Genomic DNA, 19,795 nt, shown 5'->3' with positions numbered 1-19,795 from the left:
TAACGCGTTCCTGATTTTGGCATAATAACTAGTTACCGTGCTCGTTACCACAATAATAACGTAGTTACTGTAACGTGTTACTTAATAACGCGTTAGTCCCAACACTGCACATCAATGACATAGAGGTATTATGTCTGTAGCCTAGCGCAGCCTTGAAACTTTCTTCTCTTTGTTGCTCCTGTCATGATGATGAGGAACATACTGCTCTCCTATGAAGTCTGACAGACATCCACCATCACATGAACTCCATTATTTATTTGTTTGTTTTTTTGTCTTGGTATCCCAGAGCAGCAACTTCCAGTCGCCTTTGTTAATCTAGGTTCTGATTGGAAACAGATATTTGTGACATATTTGTAAGATAGCCAATGCTCAGTTTATGTGATTGACACTGAAGATATTTACACAGAGGAGCACATTGATAATATTCATCAGCTAACAGTAAAGATTTCGGATGAACCAAACTAGCCAGATGTGGTCAAGTGCTGATCCAGATCTTTGGTGACCTACCAAGCCCTGATGATGCTGCTGTTTGCTTGTCTGTTACAACCATTCAAGCCGTGGCTCAGGAAGACATCGGTAATGAGTTGGTTCAGAGATACTTAAAAGAACTAGGTGCGAGGTAGTGGTGAAGCAAGTTTTTTGAGTGTTATTCAGAGTAAGGTCCAAAAACCTCAACATAACCCCAACACTCACAATGACACCCAACTAAGAATAGTGGCACATCCCCCCAACACTGTAACTATTGATCAATTGATCATGGTGAACCTACCTACAGTGCACCTTCCAGTGCTGTGGTGGAACTTGATAGTATTGATCTCACTCTACTAAACCCAACTCAGCTCTAGAAGCTCTTGGTCAACACAAACCAAATCACGCACCTTTGCTGGCCACACTCCCTCTCCCACTGGTGAGGTAGACTATGAAGCATGACAGACTCAAGTAGATCTCCTTCTTCGTGATTACCTTTATAATGATGAACAAAAGATGAGTAAATACTTTGAAGGTTGCTCAGTCCAGTTGCAAAAGTTGTTAAGCTTCTTGGTATGAACTCCCTACCCACTGCTTATATTAATCAGCTTCAATTAATATAAGCAATTTAGTGTTGTAGAGAAGTGTTGTTTGCAGCATTTCTCAGATCCAATCAGAATAGTGAGGAAAAACTGTCAGCATTCTTGAAAATACCCCATCATTGCAAACAAGGAGGGGCTCATAGCTGATCCCCGACTTAATCCCACCCCATCTTGCATCCATCTGTTACTTCTACCGCACGCGACACTGTAGTTTCACTGCTCTCTTACATATTAATCTTACATACTTCTCTGCCACTCATGGCTTCTTCACGCGATACAACAGTTCCTCTCGTGATACCCTACCATATACTTTCTCCACATCTACAACACCTCCCGACCTCTCATGATCCTGTCTGACATTCACTTCACTTCTACAACAGTATACACATACTCTTAGTTTGAATCCATCTCCAGTGCTCTTGGCCTTGCTTCTATTCCATCTACTCTTTTGCACACAATACATCTATCTTCTTCATTATATCCTCCAGCTCTCTCCCTTTACCAGCCATAGTTGTAACCAGCCTACATTTAATGTTGCCTCTACACTCCTGCTTTTTTCTTCTATCTTGCTGCCTCCTAACACACCTTCCCTCTATCCTCATCCTCCAGCTTCTACCAGACTGATCTAGTATGGAGATTTAACTTGCTTTAACCTTCATATCTGCTGAGTCTCCTTGTTAAACTGTGTTTAATCAGTTATTAAGAAGTAAAATAAAATGATAAATTTTCTGATAATATTTTTCACCACATTTTGTGCTGTTTGACTAGTTGTATCGACTGTGCTGGAGCCTGAGGAACTGTACAGAGGAGAGGGTCGATCTTGAGATGGATGATTGGACTGATAACCAAGATTCCAACAGTGTGGACTCAGACGGTAATGAGCTGACATACGCAGCAGAGTAAAATATAGCACAGTAAATATGCATCTATACATATAAACAAATACATGCAGACTTTCGTTTGTCTTGTTTCTTCTTTTGCAGATGATAAGCCTGGCTTCTTGAAGAAAGCGGTGATGTGCTTCTGCGGCCTGGAAACCAAAAAAGCCCCCAAGCTGACTAAAGAAGAGGAGGAAGAGCTGCAAAGGAAGCTGACAGACACCTCAGAGGTGCCTCTGTGGAGGAACGTAGTCAATGTCAACGCCATCATCCTTCTGTGTGTGGCTGTGTTCTGTCATGCCTATTTTGGCTAAGAGAGCTTTTTTCAACTGCTCTCTGACTCTCTAATTTATACCTCTCTGACCTGTCTTCCCCATGTGATGTTTTGTGTAATGTATGTATGGTCGAAGGGTAAGATGGCGCCGCCATTGCGTGCAATATGAAATTTCCCCTTGTGGGACTAATAAAGGTATATCAATCAATTAATTTATACAAATTTAACAGACTGCTCAATAGGCCTCAGCCCTAAAACCCTGTTTAAACCTTATATGTTTAGAGCACTGTGCTTGTCTTCATCGCTTCTTGATATTTAAATGTTTAAGTGAACCAGTAGACAGTACTGTAATAATACAGTGGTATGCAAAAGTTTGGGGACCCTTGATAATTTTCATGATTTTCCTTCATAAATTATTGGTTGTTTGGATCAGCAATTTCATTTAAATATATCATGTAGGAGATGAACACAATGATATTTGAGAAGTTAAATGAAGTTTATAGGATTTACAGAAAGTGTGCAATAGTTACTTAAACTAAACTAGGCAGGTGCATAAATTTGGGCACCCTTGTCGTGATTTGAATACATTCAGCACTAATTTTTGGAACATAAAACTTGTTTGGTAAGCTCATTGACCCTTGACCTACATACACAGGCGAATCCAGTCATGAGAAAGGATATTTAAGGTGGCCCATTGCAAGTTTTTCTCCTCTTTGCGTCTTCTCTCAAGAGTGGCTACATAGGAGCCTCACAACAACTCTCAAATGACCTGAAAACAAAGATTGTTCAATATCATGGTTTAGGGGAAGTGTACAAAAAGCTACCTCAGAGATTTCAGCTGTCAGTTTCCAATGTGAGGAACATAGTGAGGAAATGGAAGACCACAGGGACAATTCTAGTTAAGGCCGGAAGTGACATCTCAAGGAAAATCTTACATAAGTAGAGGCAAAGGATGGTGAGAATAGTCATAGCCACCCCACGCACCAGCTCCAAAGACCTACAACATCATCTTGCTGTAGATGGTGTCACTGTGCATCGTTCAACTATTAAGCACACTTTGCACAAGAAGATGCTGTATGTGAGAGTAATGCAGAAGAAGCCTTTTCTGTGCACATGCCACAAACAGTCGTTTGAGGTATGCTAAAGCACATTCGGATAAGAAAGGTTAATTTTGGAATAAGGTGCTGTGGACTGATGAAACTAAAATTTAGTTATTTAAGCATAACCAGAGGCGGTATGCATGGAGGAAAAAGAACACAGCATTCCAAGAGAAACACTTGCTAGCCACAGTAAAATGTGGTGGCGGTTCCATCATGCTGTTGGGCTGTGTGGCCAGTGCAGGGACTGGGAATCTTGTTAAAGTTGAGGGTGGCATGGATTCCACTCAGTATCAGCAGATTCTGGAGACCAATGTTCAAGAATCAGTCACAAAGTTGAAGTTGCGCCAGGGCTGCATATTTCAACAAGACAACGACTTTGAACACTGCTCAAAATCTAAGACATCCAGGCAGAGGATCAAGTACAACATTCTGGAATGGCAATCTCAGTCCCCAGACCTGAATATTATTGAAAATCTATGGTGTAACTTAAAGGGGGTTGTCCATGCTCGGAAACCATCAAACCTGACTGAACTGGTTATGTTTTGTTGGAGGATCTACCAAATGTTATGTAAATTTAGTTTAAGTAACTATTGCACACTTTCTGTAAATCCTATAAACTTCATTTCACTTCTCAAATATCATTGTGTTCATCTGCTATATGATATATTTAAATGAAACTGCTGATCCAAACAACCAATGATTTATGAAGGAAAATCATGAAAATGATCAAGAGTGCCTTGATACCTTGCCCTGTGTCATGTATTACTGCTAATGTTCATGTGATCCATTCCCTTCTCTGTCAGCTAATTCAAACGGCTCTACACTCTTGCACTTATAAATCTCTGTATTCTGTATCATTACTACTGTATCAGTGTTGCAATTATTATATTTGAAAAGCACTCTCCTTTTTTTTTTTTTAACTCTTTGAGGTATTTGAAAGCTTAAGTGAAGTAAACTGTGCTGTAACATAATAACACATATTAGACCTCAATCAAGTTTAGGTAATTTATAAATATTTGCACATTTATATGTTATCTATATTAACGGTAACTTTACAAAAGATCTTAAATGGAGCTGCAGGTTTGTCTTCACTCCAAAACAATTAGTGGAAATCTACGATTTTATTTTTCATGAATTATAATGGATGAGACTTAACATTTTCAGACATAATTTAATTGAAAGTTTTGTGTTTAAATGCTTCATTATTGCTCGTGTGTAAAAGGAATTGTTACATAACTTTAAATGGAGCTTTATATTTAGCCACTCTAAAGAAGGTCTCTCCACTCCACAGCAATCTGTGCATGTTTAGATTTACTATTCACCACAAAAATGGTTCAAATGTTTATCCCAAAATAAACTTTCATAAAGTTTCTTTTACTTAAAAACTAAGGAAACAAACATTTTTAACACGATCTGTGTGAGCTTAGTGCCATGTGGCTCGTGAAGCTGTTACTTTAGAGACACCTGTTGCTTGCTGATAGTACTTGCTCCTTTTTACAGAGGTTCACTTCATAGATCATATCCCTAAGTTGACTTTGTGATGGAGATCAGCACAAAACTACAAAGTAAGAGATATTTATTTTGTTCTGCATAAGTCTCCCTCTTTTTTAGGGCTTTATTTTTACTTACAAATTTATATTTATGTTCTTTTAATGGAAAAAGATGAAGATCTGTCTTTGATGTTTTGAGAGAGATCGATAGATCTATTACTCAATTTATAAAAACATTTTTGGAATTGGATAAATATTAGAAAACAAATAGATGGATGGTTACACTGTTATGTGAAGGCTGTGTGCAGGCAGGAATGGTGGACCCAAAATGCAGACGCTCGGAGACACAACGTGAATTCAAAACAGCTTTAATGCTGAACTCAAAGTAACAAACTTCCAAAATACAAACATTAATGCAGGCAGCAAAACACACAGCATGGGTGAGGGTAGATAAGAGTAGATTGCAACACAGACACAGAGAAACACAGGGCTTAAATACACAGAGGGAGCAATCAGGGAATGGGCAACAGGAGAGAAACACAGCTGGGGCAACTCAGGCCTAACGAGACAAAGGAAGCAAAACCAGATCGCATTTACATGACACACGGACTTTCAAAGTAAAACAGCAAACATAACACAGAGACCGAACTTGACAAGGGGATACAGCTGACAGGGGAGACAGAGCCAGTGTTGCCAACTTAGCGACTTTGTCGCTATATTTAGCGAGTTTTCAGACCCCTTAGCGACTTTTTCTAAAAAAAGTCGCTAAAAAAAGACGTGAAAGCGCGTATGCTTTTACTCTCAACAAGCAGCGGGTGCTGTAACGCAGTCAGTTCTTCTTTTACTCTTTTACTCTTATGCTGTTTTGTGGATCACAAGGTTTAAAACTACTTATAAACACACACACACAAAGTAACTCCACCAGAGTGCCTATTTCGGGTCACTTTTGCCGGTCCAAGCCCGGGTAAAGGAGCAGGGTTGGAATTGTGACATTAAAAAAAACAATAATTGCTAAAAGAAATTTAATTTGTAGTTCTAAATAAACTCTAAATGCATTTAGGACGTTTTTTACTCACTTTATGTCTCTTCCACGATGTTGTTTCTCTCTCCAACAACATAGGTTACAATTAGATTAGCATGACCAATTATGCAAATTAGGCGATGACGTCATTTAGCGACTTCTAGCGACTTTTAGGACAACCAATAGCGATTTTCCTTACTGAGGAGTTGGCAACACTGGACAGAGCAACTAGAGAACAAAGAGACATAAACCATAAGACAGAACTCTAACAAAGAAACCAAAGACTAGAAATGATAAATAATATAATAAACTCAAAACCCTGGGTCAACGACCCAGGCATCCTAACATACACATTTAAACTTAAATAAGAAACTTTTTTTTTGCTGCTACAGCTTTATGTTAGCCTGCTGTTATCAGAGAATGATAAGATGAAGGATTTGTATGCTTTACTTGACTGTTTTATTGCACTTATCAGAAGGTAAAACACCTGTAGGTAAACAATGTTGTGAACAAAGACCCTTCCTGATTTTCTTATTGTAATATTTATCAGACTCTCATATTTCAGATCATTAAACACGTTTTTTTATATTCAAATACAAATAAACATAAAAATGTAATTTTTAATTCATTAACCACATCTATTAAACATCCAAGTTCAATATCACAAGCCACAACCAGGCCTCATTACACCTGCTACACCTTCTGAATCAAGAAATCACTGAAACAGAACCCGTCTGTCAAAATGAAGCAGTCTGAAAGATCTCAAACATCACGCCATGACCTAAAGAAACTGAAAAACAGATCAGAAGCACAGTAAGTGACATCTATCAGTCTGTAAATTGGCAGGCTGGACTCAAAGGCAGGACTCTGACAACAGGGTAAATTAAGCTATTTAGCAGATAAACTATTTACAGCAGGAATTAATCCACAGTCTATTCACCAGATCTAGCTCTAACTATAAACTTTATCAAAAAGAAAAGTTTCAAGTCTAATTTTGAAAGTAGGGAGGGTGTCTGTCTCCTGAATCCAAACTGAGAGCTGATTACACAAAAACCTTCTGAGCTGTCCCACCATCTCTATTCACACTAGCCACCAGGCTGTTACTGTAGAGACACGGCAGACATTGCCAGCTTACAGCCAATCCTCCTGAGGTGGTCCATCACCGCCGAAGTTGACCCGTAGTCAAGTTCCATCTCTGACGCTGTCCAGGCCCCATAACTGTTCTACAGCCTTGCACCTCACCAGTGTTTGACTTTGCAGTGCTCTGTTTCTTGTTTTTGTTCACTTGAGCCTACGAGGTAGCTCTTCTGTGTTTGTAACCCTCTTCAACACAAGTTGTTTTGTTTCCCTGATGTATAATTTACAAGATTTGTAAATTGGCATTTAACAGTGTACACTAGGGATGGGAATCAAGAAAGAAACAGTTGCATTATGGACAACTTTGGTTCTTTGCAAACATCTGCTGTTTTTTACAGGATGGGTAAAACACTGATGAGCAGTCAGGCTGGTGCCTCCATTTCTACCTATTCATGTTTCCACTGTAGAATCACCACCACAGCTACAGTCTCACACCACACACTTGGGAGTGTGTGGTGTGAGACTGTAGCCTCAGGGTTATATATTTTTAAATGATAATTATGAGACAATGTGTTTCAGTTATTTTACATAGTAACATGAAAGTAATGTAGCGAGTAGTGTAATGAAGTACTTCTCATTTTTCCCAACACTGATCATAGCAAAGAGGGGAAATACCTCCAACAATGTGTTATCCCACATTATCTGAATGATATCGACATTCAAAATAAATAAGACATTAGTTTAATAAGCAGAGAGCATATAGACCAACTGAACATGATTAATGGGGATAAAAAAATTCAATTTAGAAGCCATTTGATTTGGCAATTGGACTCCAATGACCCAACACAGCAGAACAGAATAACTGTTTATATTCATGGACTAGAGGAACAAGCATTGAGTTTGGCAGTGTGAGAAAGAGGAAGTGATGTAAAGAATACAACTGCAACTGAACACACGGGAATACAAACAAATGAGTGATAACAGATCTTTCCTAATTGAACTTAAGCTTAAGCTTCATTTATTGCAACGGTGACACTGAGCTTTTGAGAACGAAAAGCTCTTTGTCAAATGTTTTTAAAGGTGGCCTGGATTATATCTATGCTTAAAAAATATAAGAGATTATTTAGCATATGCTCGCTTGAGATGCTGTGCAACAGAACTTTGTGGCTACGACGTTCTCCCGTTTACAGCTGCACACTGACTATTTTTCGCAGCAGAAAAATGTCCAGCATGTCACAGTAGCACAGTATCAGTAGCATTGGTATCAGGTGATTTTTGCGTACACATGTCATGATCTCTAAGCAAACAGTAAACAGCAAACAGCTTTCTTAAAGCGAAATGAATGAGATTTATGAAGCTGAACTCCAACTCTGTTCAGGTTCAGGTTCCTTGGAGTACATCTGGCTGAGGATCTTACGTGGTCAGTACACACAAACAAAACAGTGAAGAAGGGCAGCAGCGCCTCTTCTTTCTCAGGAGACTGAAAAGATTCGGCATGAGCCCCCGCATCCTCAGGACCTTCTATCACTGTGCCATTGAGAGCATCCTCACTGGATGCATCACCACCTGGTATGGCAACAGCACCGCCATATTAGTACACATCCAGAAATGCATATACTATTATATATTGTACATATATTTATTAGTTTCAGATGTAGCCATTCTTGTATTTTGCTTGTTTACATTATTGTATTTTGCACAACTCTGTTGCTTGTGAAGCTCGCACACAAGAATTTCACTCACATGTGCTGTACCAATGTACCTGCACATGTGATGTGACAATAAAAGTGATTTGATTTGATTTGATTTTGATTTGGTTTTACTATCTGCACTTGTAAAATAATTTCACATGGGTTCAGATTTGTGTGCGAGTTGGAGCATGTATTTATGAGTGCTCAATAGTTAAACACAAATCATTGTACAGATTTATAAATCTTAGTTTATGCTTGTGGATCATATCATAACTAACTGAAACTAATTTAAATCCATAATCAAACATTGTCCTTGATGTGCAAATTATGAGTGTGACAAGTTATCAGTGAATGTGTTTAATAGCAATGCTTATTTTACTGATGGGCATAGGTGTCAAAATCCAAACAGATTAGACTGGATCAATTGGACTGAATTAAATTTTAGCTATAAGTCATTGCAATGCAAATATTACCTGTAGGGTTTTGTTTTTACAAACCCTGGTGTATTTACTTGAGGTATTCCCTTTGTTATGGCCCTGTCCATAATCTGTTTTGGTGGCTGTTGTTGTCTGTGCCTTTAAGTCTTTGCAGGTCCCGGAGTGGATGAGCTGACAGCTGCTGATTGGTCCCCTGGCCATGCGATCTTCAAAGCCCTCACCAGCAGTTGTCCTGGGGCAACCACTGACAGCAGCAGCAGACCTGATCCTGGCCTCCAAAAACCTGAGACTTTTGTGCCTGTGATTTTTGCGGCTTTTCTGAGTTTTGTATATAGTGTGTACATTAGTTTTCACTGTAAATAGCACATTGTAAATAGCACTGCAACAGAAGGGGTGAGCTGCCTTATTGTTTTTCCTTGCACTGTTTTCTCCTGTTTATTTCAAGTTAGGGAGTTAGGTGTAGCGCTTGTCTTTTGTTTGATGTTTGATTTCACATAGGGCTTTAGATAGCACCTCCTCCTGACTTAGCTTGTTTTGTTTGTTATTTTGGCCTTTGTTCACCCCGGAGCTTCATTTTTGCAGTGTAGATAATAAATCACGATTCACTAAGAAATTTGTTTCCCTCTGTGTATGGTTTTGGGGAAAAGGGTGGGGCAATCTTTTCAAACTTGTGTTGCGTTCCTGTACCCCTAGACTGGGACGTAATAATTAACAATATTATTTGGTAAACAGTTAAACATTTTAACACATTTTTCAGGTCAACATTGTTGAATCAGTAACATTCTTTAATTATATTATTATTAGAATCTTTAATTATGGCAGATTTGGCCATGCTACATGCAGTCCTATTCCCATTGTTAAACACCTCTAAACACATAGCTACAGTTCTTTCAGGCACAGGGGTTATAATCACTGGACTTAAGTCTTTAGAAACAGAGTCAGTAGAACAATAATAATCTCTTTTACTAGGCAAATTGGAAACAAAACCCTCCTAATTCAGCTCTGCTGGATTGGCGGTACATGGAACTGATATGGAACCTATAGTCAGTACTATTTTAGTCTCAGCTCTCTCGGTTCTCAAGAGAGCTGGTGGCAAGAAGCCGCCATTACTCATCCCCGCTGTTTGATCCGGCAGCGTGGTGCAGAGGAAGCCGCTGGGTAGCCGACTCCTCATTCCCAGCTCACATTCTGGCCAGAAACATGGCCGGGCAAACCTGCTGCTGCGGCAGGGTGATGACTGGAAACCTGGAAGGCAGTAATGGGGAGGAGCCTCAGGGTGCTGACCTTAATCGCTGGGATGCCAGAAATACAAAACGAAACTGAACTGGAATACAGAAACCTAAACCAAACACACAGAGAAACACATAGCCATGAGGGAGATGGCAACACAGGACAGAGTGAGACGCAGACATGAATGAGCACGAGGGAAAACGAGCGAACAAACCACGGGAGGGAACACAACTGAACATGATCTAACTAACCAGACAGACAGCTGTCACAATAAAACAGGAAACACTGAGACGTAGACTGACACGAGCTTGACAACAGGACATGGAACAGACATGAAAACTTAGAACAGACTGGGGAGACGAGATGGGAAAAAAGGAGAGAAACTCTGGAACAGGTAAGGGAGACAAAACAGAGACACCTCTAAGACTGCAAGAGCAACAGAGAGGTAGAGAAAACACAAGACAGAGGTCGAGCGAGCGAGAGAGGGCGAGGGAGGGCGAGGGAGAGCTGATGGGCTGGGGAAACATGGGTAAACATGCCAGACAGGGGAGACATGGAATGAACACAAGGAGGGGGAACTTGACAACAGAAAAGGAAAACAAGACACAAGGATACACATAAACAAAAAACACACAGAAGACAAAGACACAAGGGCAACCTAAATAGACAAGAAACTAAAACATAGAATAAACTCAAAATTACTAAATAAACCTGAATAAAGACCAACCAACCAGAATACAAAATTGACACCAAAACAAAAGAACTCAAAAACACTTTGTCAAATGACCCAGGATCATGACAGTTACACATTTTAACACATTTTTCAGGTCAACATTCTTGAATCAGCAACGTTCATATGTGCATCCACCTTCAGCCAACTGGAGTATGTGTTAATGTCTTAGACAAGCCCACTCTTTGTTTTCCCTTCTTTTACATCTACACTATCTACGCCTCCTGCTTTCATCTCCCTCTCACATGCACACCAAAGGTTATAAAGGTAATCGCTTTCTGTAAACGCTTCAAACAGAGCCGACTCAAACAACACTGCTGTTGTCTGTCTCAGCTAAAATGTCTCAAGATTATTCTTATTTTGGATTCTCTTACATAAACAGAAATGCAGAAAATGATGCAAAAAACACCACGGCTCTTAATAATGCTGCAGATATCTCTGTTATTGTGGTGTACTTCCTGGTCGTCTTGGCAGTTGGAGTTTGGGTAAGTTTTGCAATCACTTTTAAAACCAATTTCTCTGCAATTCCTCAATAATTTTATAAACTGTTTCCAGCTAAGAAGATTTAGTATAGTTTGTATGTTAATGTGTCCTAATGTGTCTTACACCCCTGATTCTAAAAAAGTCAGGACACTGTGTAAAACGTAAATGAAAGCTAAATGCAATGATTTGAAAATCTCATAAATTCATATTTTATTTCTAGTGGAAATTTCAAATTAACCTGAAAAAACATGTACCATTAAAAAAAATCCTAATTATGAATTGGATGGAGGAATTTTGTCCCATTTTTGTCTAATAATATAGGATTCTAGCTGCTCAACACTTTTGGGTGTTCCTCATATTTTTGCCTAAATGGTTTGAGTTGGTGAAAGGTCTGGATTAATGCCAGGGCAGATCAGTCTTTTCTACTATGAAGATATCCTGTTGTGATAGATGCAATGAGCATTGTCTTGCTGGATAATACAATGCTCTCACTGAAAAAGATGTCATCTGGATGGGAGCATATGTTGCTCTAGAATCTGCACATACAACACCTTGCAGCATTAAAGGTTCCTTTACAGATGTGCAAGCTGCAACGGCATAAGAAGCAAGTCACCCTCATACCGTCGAGTGACTGAGTGCTGTTAACAAGCCATGTTTTTCTTCTCCTCTTTAGTCTGGATGTCTTTGTTCCTTCAATGTAGTCTGTTACAGTTTTGCACATATTTAAGGATTTTCTAAAAATGTGCCTTTGTCCTGTTACAGTCTATGGTCCACACTAACAGATCCACTGTAGGTGGCTTCTTCCTTGCAGGGAGGAGTATGGTATGGTGGCCGGTGAGTATCTTTATATTTAGAATTAGATCCTTTACAGTATTCTTCCTGCATTTAGAGCCATTAACAATTTTTTATTGCTGTGTAATAAAATGTGATGTAAGCTATCATAAAAGAAGCATTTTATGGCACGGTGGTGGTTATCATGGTCATGTCACAGCGAAAACGTCCCCAGGTTCAAATCTTGACATGCAATTTAGGATAGCTGATCCTTCTACATGGACCATGGATGTGAGATAGATAATGTGCTGTATGAATGTGTGGTTAAAATATGCCTGCAAGTCTAAAGCATGTTGAATGCAGGGGCTTTTCCCAGGCACCTGGTTTCATCTCATAAACCTAAAAAATGCATGTTAGGTTCATTAGTGATTCTATACTGACCGTCGATAAATGTGATGTAAATGTGATGTATGATTGGGTTTGGTTACTAGTCTAGTTTTGAATGGAGATTAAGAACAGTAACGTCCCATATAAATATGATTTATGGAGTTATTTGAGATTAACAAACTATCTTAATTACTTCTGAGTAATCAAATGTTTAAATCATTTAATATTTACACAATATACTGAGAATATGGGCTAGCATAAAAAGTAGGGGTGGGAGTCGATTAAAAAAAATAATCTAATTAATTAGAGGCTTTGTAATTAATTAATCTTGATTAATCACATTTAATCGCACAAGAAGTTCAAATGTTTTTTAATTTTAAAGGGTTTTAGTGGACGACAGAAGAAATATTAGACATTGACATGAATATTGTCAACTGAAGCTCTTTTAATTTATGGGAAAAAAGGATTTAAACTGTATTTAAATGCAAAACAGAAAAAATAATAATATCCTTGGCCAAAACTGGACACACTTAAAAGTAGAGTTATTTTAAGTACTTTAAGTACATTTTTCAAAAAGGTATTGTCTTTAAATAATAATAATAATAACAATTTCAACATAAAGTGGAGTTTTAATTCTTAAAAAAAAATAAGGCAGAAACATAAGGATTATTTATTTGACCAGCTTCACCTTTAAACTCTGAGTAACCTTAACCAACATTATTTTGTACATTAGGCTAAAACAGTGTGGTCATCGAACATTTTAGTGCAAAAAATAACAAACTCACTGGACTCACAATACCTCCATGCTTATTTACTGTCCACCTCTATCAGCCAGTTACTTAGGAAAAAACTAGCCTGTTTACTTTTTCAGAGCTCAAAGCAGTTCTCTTTTTTGTTACAATGTAACCTGGAAGTGAGAACATTCTCTCACATGGGACAGAAGTGGCAGGACTAATCAAATACTTGCAGGCCAGGACTGGGTTCATCCCTGCTCGACCTGACCACCAGTCTGTCTCGCTGATGGTGATTTTCTGCTCTGTACAAACTCAGGGCCCTGTTGCACAGGGCTTCCTCATCTGAATCTGGAGCACAATTTCTAACGCCACTGATAGTGGTCTACAGTCCAGAGCAATCCATTTTGCGAGAGAATTTGTACGTTTGTCCGATGTTGACTTACTAATTTCGGTCCCGAAACCAGTCATTTCATCAATTTTGGGCTACTGACACCCTTTGTTGGTAGTCGAACTGCTAGCACTAACAGCTCCCACGGTTTCTGTGCTCGCTGCAACATGTTTTGCATTTAGATGGTACCGTAAGGTTGAAGTGCTTCGGTGGTATGCAAAGTCCCTTTTGTGCTTTCTTCTGATTCTTCCATTTTTGTAACTGTGTGCATCAGTGTAATTGGTATACAAGGAAATTGTGCATTGGTAAAAGTTCTCCTTTGATTCCACTTTGAAATTAATTAATCGCAATTCACAAGTTAAATTCCCACCACTAATAAAAAGCATAACCAAGTTGATTCTTGAATGAAGTCTCCTTAATTTACAAATAGACCTACTGACAGATTGAACTGTGCTCTCCACAGATCGGAGCATCGCTGTTTGCCAGCAATATTGGCAGTGTCCATTTTGTAGGAATCGCTGGTACTGGCGCAGCTGCAGGAATAGCCATTGGTGGATTTGAATGGAATGTGAGTAACTGTTCCTGAGCCACTCATCAATTATCACTTGTTATATAGAAGAATTTCTCACCTCTGATACTGAATCAGTTCATGTCAGCTCCTGGTTTACTGATTTTTATGAGCGCTCCATTGTGCAGAGAAAAAAGGATGAAAGGAAACAGGGTTCCTGATTATTGCATATCTGTGTGTTTCAGGCTCTTTTTGCGATTGTTATCCTGGGATGGATCTTTGTGCCCATCTACATTAGAGCTGGGGTAAACAAAAGCCCTCATATATATATTTATTTACCCTTTCTAAATAAGCAATGATTAATGAGTAAAATCTCATGTTTTGTGGATGTATTTAGATCATCACCATGCCTGAGTACTTGAAGAAGAGGTTCGGAGGACAGCGCATTTGCATTTATCTCTCTCTTCTCTCCCTTGTCTTGTATGTCTTCACCAAAATTTCAGTAAGTTCCTGAAAGAAAAGCAGAGAATATTTCTATTGTGCCTGTTTTGGATGATCCTAAATGAAATCCCACTTTTCTTTCCTCCCCATTCAGGCAGACATTTTCTCGGGTGCAATTTTCATCCAGCAGGCCTTTGGGTTGAATATCTACCTCGCTGTTATTGCACTTCTGGCGATTACGGCACTGTACACTGTCACAGGTTTGTACACGGGGAAAAAATCATTTCCTATTTTACTGAACTTACAAACCGACATTTTCCTCATAAACTACCCAAGAAGCAATATCTACAGTTATATTATGACTGGGGTAAAGACTTCTCAAAGCCGTACGTGGAGATGTAGACACACGCCACAAACACACCACACACACACACACACACACACACACACACACACACACACACACACGACGACCACCTCACACACATAATTGCTTTCTGTCTTCAATGTTGGTTTATCTTTGCTGAGTTGCTGTGGTTGATTGCCCATGGACTATGATAAGCCTGAATTGGCCTTCTGTTGCTGTTTTGTAACAACACATCCACAATTACAAGTTTTAAAGAATGAGTAGTTACATAATGACATGATGAGTTTATTGAAGAGGATTTTTTTTCAAAAGTGTATCTATTAGTCTGATAAAATCTCAAGTGATGAAGTGAAGATTTTCACAGACTGATAACATCATATATTTTATCCAAGGTGGACTGGCAGCAGTGATCTACACGGACACTTTACAGACCTTTATCATGCTTATTGGATCATTCATTCTGATGGGCTTTGGTAATATGAAAAATTTTACATACAAATTATTTGTTGGAAAGTTACAAAAATAAATAATAATGTTGATCTAACTTGCACATGATTTTCCTCAGCTTTTAATGAAGTGAAGGGATATGAAAACTTTGAGAAACTCTACATGCAAGCTATCCCCTCAATCACGGGTAACATCAGTGCAAACTGCTATGAGCCCCGGCCAGACTCCTTCCATCTCTTCAGGGATCCAGTTACAGGAGACCTCCCATGGCCTGGTCTCGTGTTTGGACTCACTATTCAGTGCATCTGGTACTTTTGCACTGATCAGGTGAGTTAAGCAAATAAGTATTGGGCAGCTCAACTGCAGTTTTCAGCAACCAGTCTGTAGTCAAAAACCGAGACAAATTCAACTGATTGCCTCGGTGTGTTCATATATTCATACTAAATTCTACAATTTCTATATGAACAGATCTATTGAAAGAAATTCATGTTCAAGGTGTTGAAAATGCAGATAGATTCTTGGATCCATCTATGAGTAAACAGGGTGAAGCAGAAATGAGGAGGACCTGGGCTGCATGAATAGGAATCATAAAGGCAGAATGACAGACAAGCACTGAGATTTAAAGTATGCAGAGAGGGGAGTAGCAAGGATAGTATGTATTCTGCCCTCACTGCTACACTGGATACAGTTATGCAGATAGATAAACTCCTCGACAACTGACAGGTGTATCGTCCCTTTTATTGACACTGCCTTCAATTATCAACAGAGTGAAACTACAAACAGAAGAAAATAAGCAATATTCAGTCTATATATTCACACGATAATGCAAATCAGTTGACTAAACTAACATTGGAAAGAAAGTAAATCTGAATACAGTACACCTTTAACCATAAAAGTGCATAAATAATAGCAAATATAGTTGCATTAACTCTTGTTCAACTTAAATACTCACAAGCGATGCTTTCTGTAAAACAACGAAGAGGATGGATGCAGGTGTTTATCTGAACAACATGCTGAGTCAGTCTTTTCTCAAAGTGTGCTGCATTACTAACTCTACAGCTAATAACAAACAAATCTTGGCATGAAAGAACTGTAGTGACTCTTGCTGGTGGGAAGAAGAACTACACCAGCACAGTATGGCGTTATTTTTGTGCCACTATTCTGAGCGCACGTAAAAAAAAATTGCAAGTGTAGATGATGCATTTTGAGGAGAAATTTATTTTGAGCGAAGAAAAGCTCAATTTGAGTGAACAAAATTCATTGCTGTGTGCAAAAAATGTATTTCAGTGTTTGCTATTATCCATACACACACACACAATGGCAGCCCCTCTCACTCGGTTTTTGCATTTGCGCTTGCTCGCAACATGTTGCTTGCGCTCTCAACATTTCTGCCCGTGCGCGTTCAACTCTTTCTGTACACCGTTATATTTGTGCCACAAAACCAGCCAATCACAGACTTGACTCACAAAAATTCTGATTGGCTGTTTTGGTCTCCAATCAGCTCGAAATGACGAAATGCAATATCCCAGAATCTATTTTGTCCAAAATTCAAACAAGGCAGTGGCGGAGGAACACAGAGTGGCGGAGTTTGAAATATTAGTCTTTCTGATCACAAAATAAACTTTTAAGATATTTTCATGCGAGAATGGTGCTGTGTAAACTCCAAATATCTGCTCGATTTATCAAGACATCACATATTTGCATAAGTGCTCTAATGTTTTCGGAAATGCCTGTTACCCTCCAGCTGACCGCAGAGCTGGACTGGCCATTGGGCATACCGGGCATTTGCCTGGTGGGCCATGGTGATTTTTCATTTTTATGTTTGTTTGTTTTTTAAAAACGGTATAAACAATGAAAGGTGATGGATTAGCCAGTTGGTCATGATCAACTCTGGGCTGGACCAATTACAATACATCTGTATTGAGGGGAAAAGGAACAAGTTAAGTCCTTTAGCTAGAATGAAAAAAGACACAAAGCTGGAGTTATTCAGTGTTTTTGCTGCACAACTGAGTGTTCTCCCCTCATTCACCCCCCTCCCTCTCCTGTTGCTACTTCAATCATGAAACTGATCAATGATCAGCTGATCGGTTCTCAGTCCTTTTTGTTTGTTTATCGCCCACTTTGCACCAGAAAGAGAAACCAGAGGATGTCGCGCTAAACAACAGCAGCACGTTCAAGCTTGATCAGCTGTTGTTAGAATTTATTTAACATTAATTTTTCTAGTATCAGCTGATGTTTGCTGGAGCCACAGCTGTAAAAGCTGCTGCTCATGATATCGGTTTGGAAACATGAAGGTGATACAAATCATACATATATACCAACAAGACAGTGTACATCACTGTCACAACAGCGTTTGTTTTAGTTCAAAGGCTTTATGGTTTTTCCTATAATACCTGGTGGTGTAGTCGGTGATTTTTTTGTCAGTTCAGCCTTATATATTATGTTTAACCCGAGTGACCACCCGGTCAGCTGGTGGGTAACAGGCATCTCCGAAAACGTTAGAGCACTTATGCAAATATGTGATGTCTTGATGAATCGAGCAGATATTTGAAGTTTACACAGCACCATTCTCGCATGAAAATATCTTAAAAGTTTATTTTGTGACCCAGAAAGAGTAATATTTCAAACTCCGCCACTCTGTGTTCCTCCGCCACTGCCTCGTTTGAGTTTTGGACGAAAATGGATTCTGGGATATTGCATTTCGTCATTTCGAGCTGATTGGAGACCAAAACAGCCAATCAGATTTTTTTGCATCCAAGTCTGTGATTGGCTGGTTTTGTGGCACAAATATAACGGTGTACAGAAAGAGTTGAGCGCGCACGGGCAGAAATGTTGAGAGCGCAAGCAACACATTCACAACGCAATGCAAACTGAGCGAGAGGGGCTGCATTGTGTTTGTTTGTTGTTGGATGTGTGTTGTGTGTGGTGTGTGTGTGTGTGTATGGATAATAGCAAACACTGAAATACATTTTTTGCACGCAGCAATGAATTTTGTTCACTCAAATTGAGCTTTTCTTCGCTCAAAATAAATTTCTCCTCAAAATGCAACACTTGCACCTGCAAATATTTTTTAAGTGCGCTCAAAGTTTTTTTTACGTGCGCTCAGAATAGTGGCACAAAAATAATGCCATAGGAGAGGGCAAGGAAAAATGGCTGGACAAGAGCAAGGATGTCAGGACTGATGTGGGAAGTGGATGTAAAGAATAGACCAAATAGAAAAGCAGGTAGATGAGTGATTATAGATCTTCCCTATTAATCTTGTGTGTAAAGTTATCTCATTAACAAAAGATTATTTGAAAGAACTGATCCATGATTTATTAAGACACAGAATTCAATTAAGTTATTTGGCAATTAGACTCAGACGACCGATCATCCCAGATTACAAAGATGACGATTTAAATGAAAACAAGAGTTCACAAAAGAAAAACATAAGAGCCTGGGAAGATCAGTTTGTATAATATAAAGCACATTAAAATTAGCAGCTACATGAAAAAGGAACAGAATATCGTCAACTGATGAAAAGGTCCAGATAGCAAACAGGAAAAAGGGAAGCAGGACAGAAAATGAGCCTGCGATAAAAGCTCAAGGGCCATCAGAGGCCAGCAGAGAGTGATATGAACCTGCAATAAGATTTGTGGGTTGACAGAGGTGAGTAGGAAGAAAAAGGCCTGTAATAAGGCTGGAAAGCTGTTGGAGGCCAGGCCAGAGCCTGCATTAAGGCTGCAATGTTACAGGGGCCAGGAAAGGAGGAGAGAGAGAATTTTGGCTCAAGGCCTGTCAGAGGCCAGAAGAGAGTGTGAGCCTGCGATAAGACTTAAGGGCCATCAGAGGCCAGGATGGAAAGCAGAAAATCTCCAAAAGGCTGAGAGTTCAAGAAAGAAAAGAGAGCCTACAATATCGCTCAAGGGCCAATAGAGGCCAGGAGGAAGAGCACAGAACCTGCAAAAGGCTGAGAATTGACAATGGTCAGGAGATACAAGAGAGTCTGCAATAATGCTGGAAAACCATTTGAGGCAAGGAGAGCAGAGAGAGAGCCTACAAAAGAGATTGTAGACTAATGAAGACCAGAGAACAAAGTACTTGTAAACAGTAATAGAAATTTGAATAAAGGTGGAAAAAGGCTAAAACTCGCTGTATGTCTTCTTACCAAGAATTTAACATTTGAGTGACTTTAACATGAGGAGCAGAAACCACAGATAAAGAAGACATGGATGAAGAGAGAAAACACATGGACGATCGGGGCAATCGTGGCTCAAGAGTTGGGAGTTCGC

General features: G+C 39.2%; 2 protein-coding genes across 2 annotated transcripts in view; both read left to right on the top strand.

Annotated features, from left to right (window-relative positions):
- Nucleotides 1-2,617, top strand: part of LOC102306051 (sodium/glucose cotransporter 1-like) — a 26,105-nt gene extending 23,488 nt beyond the window's left edge. The window contains exons 11-12 of the mRNA XM_042228481.1: nt 1,839-1,944; nt 2,054-2,617. Of these exons, the coding sequence (XP_042084415.1) occupies nt 1,839-1,944; nt 2,054-2,262 (315 nt within the window). The 3' untranslated portion in view covers nt 2,263-2,617. The remainder of the gene's footprint in view (nt 1-1,838; nt 1,945-2,053) is intronic.
- A 7,270-nt stretch (nt 2,618-9,887) lies between these two features.
- Nucleotides 9,888-19,795, top strand: part of LOC102306366 (sodium/glucose cotransporter 1) — a 21,300-nt gene continuing 11,392 nt past the window's right edge. The window contains 8 exon segments of the mRNA XM_042228480.1: nt 9,888-11,483; nt 12,244-12,315; nt 14,225-14,329; nt 14,515-14,574; nt 14,667-14,771; nt 14,865-14,970; nt 15,470-15,550; nt 15,643-15,851. Of these exon segments, the coding sequence (XP_042084414.1) occupies nt 11,337-11,483; nt 12,244-12,315; nt 14,225-14,329; nt 14,515-14,574; nt 14,667-14,771; nt 14,865-14,970; nt 15,470-15,550; nt 15,643-15,851 (885 nt within the window). The 5' untranslated portion in view covers nt 9,888-11,336.

The sequence above is a fragment of the Haplochromis burtoni genome, unplaced genomic scaffold (genome assembly GCF_018398535.1).
Source record: "Haplochromis burtoni strain Fernald_Lab_line unplaced genomic scaffold, NCSU_Asbu1 Contig_325, whole genome shotgun sequence".
Classification (NCBI taxonomy): domain Eukaryota; kingdom Metazoa; phylum Chordata; class Actinopteri; order Cichliformes; family Cichlidae; genus Haplochromis; species Haplochromis burtoni.
The sequence above is the reverse complement of the archived record's forward strand: the minus strand, read 5'-3'. Positions and strand labels throughout refer to the sequence as shown.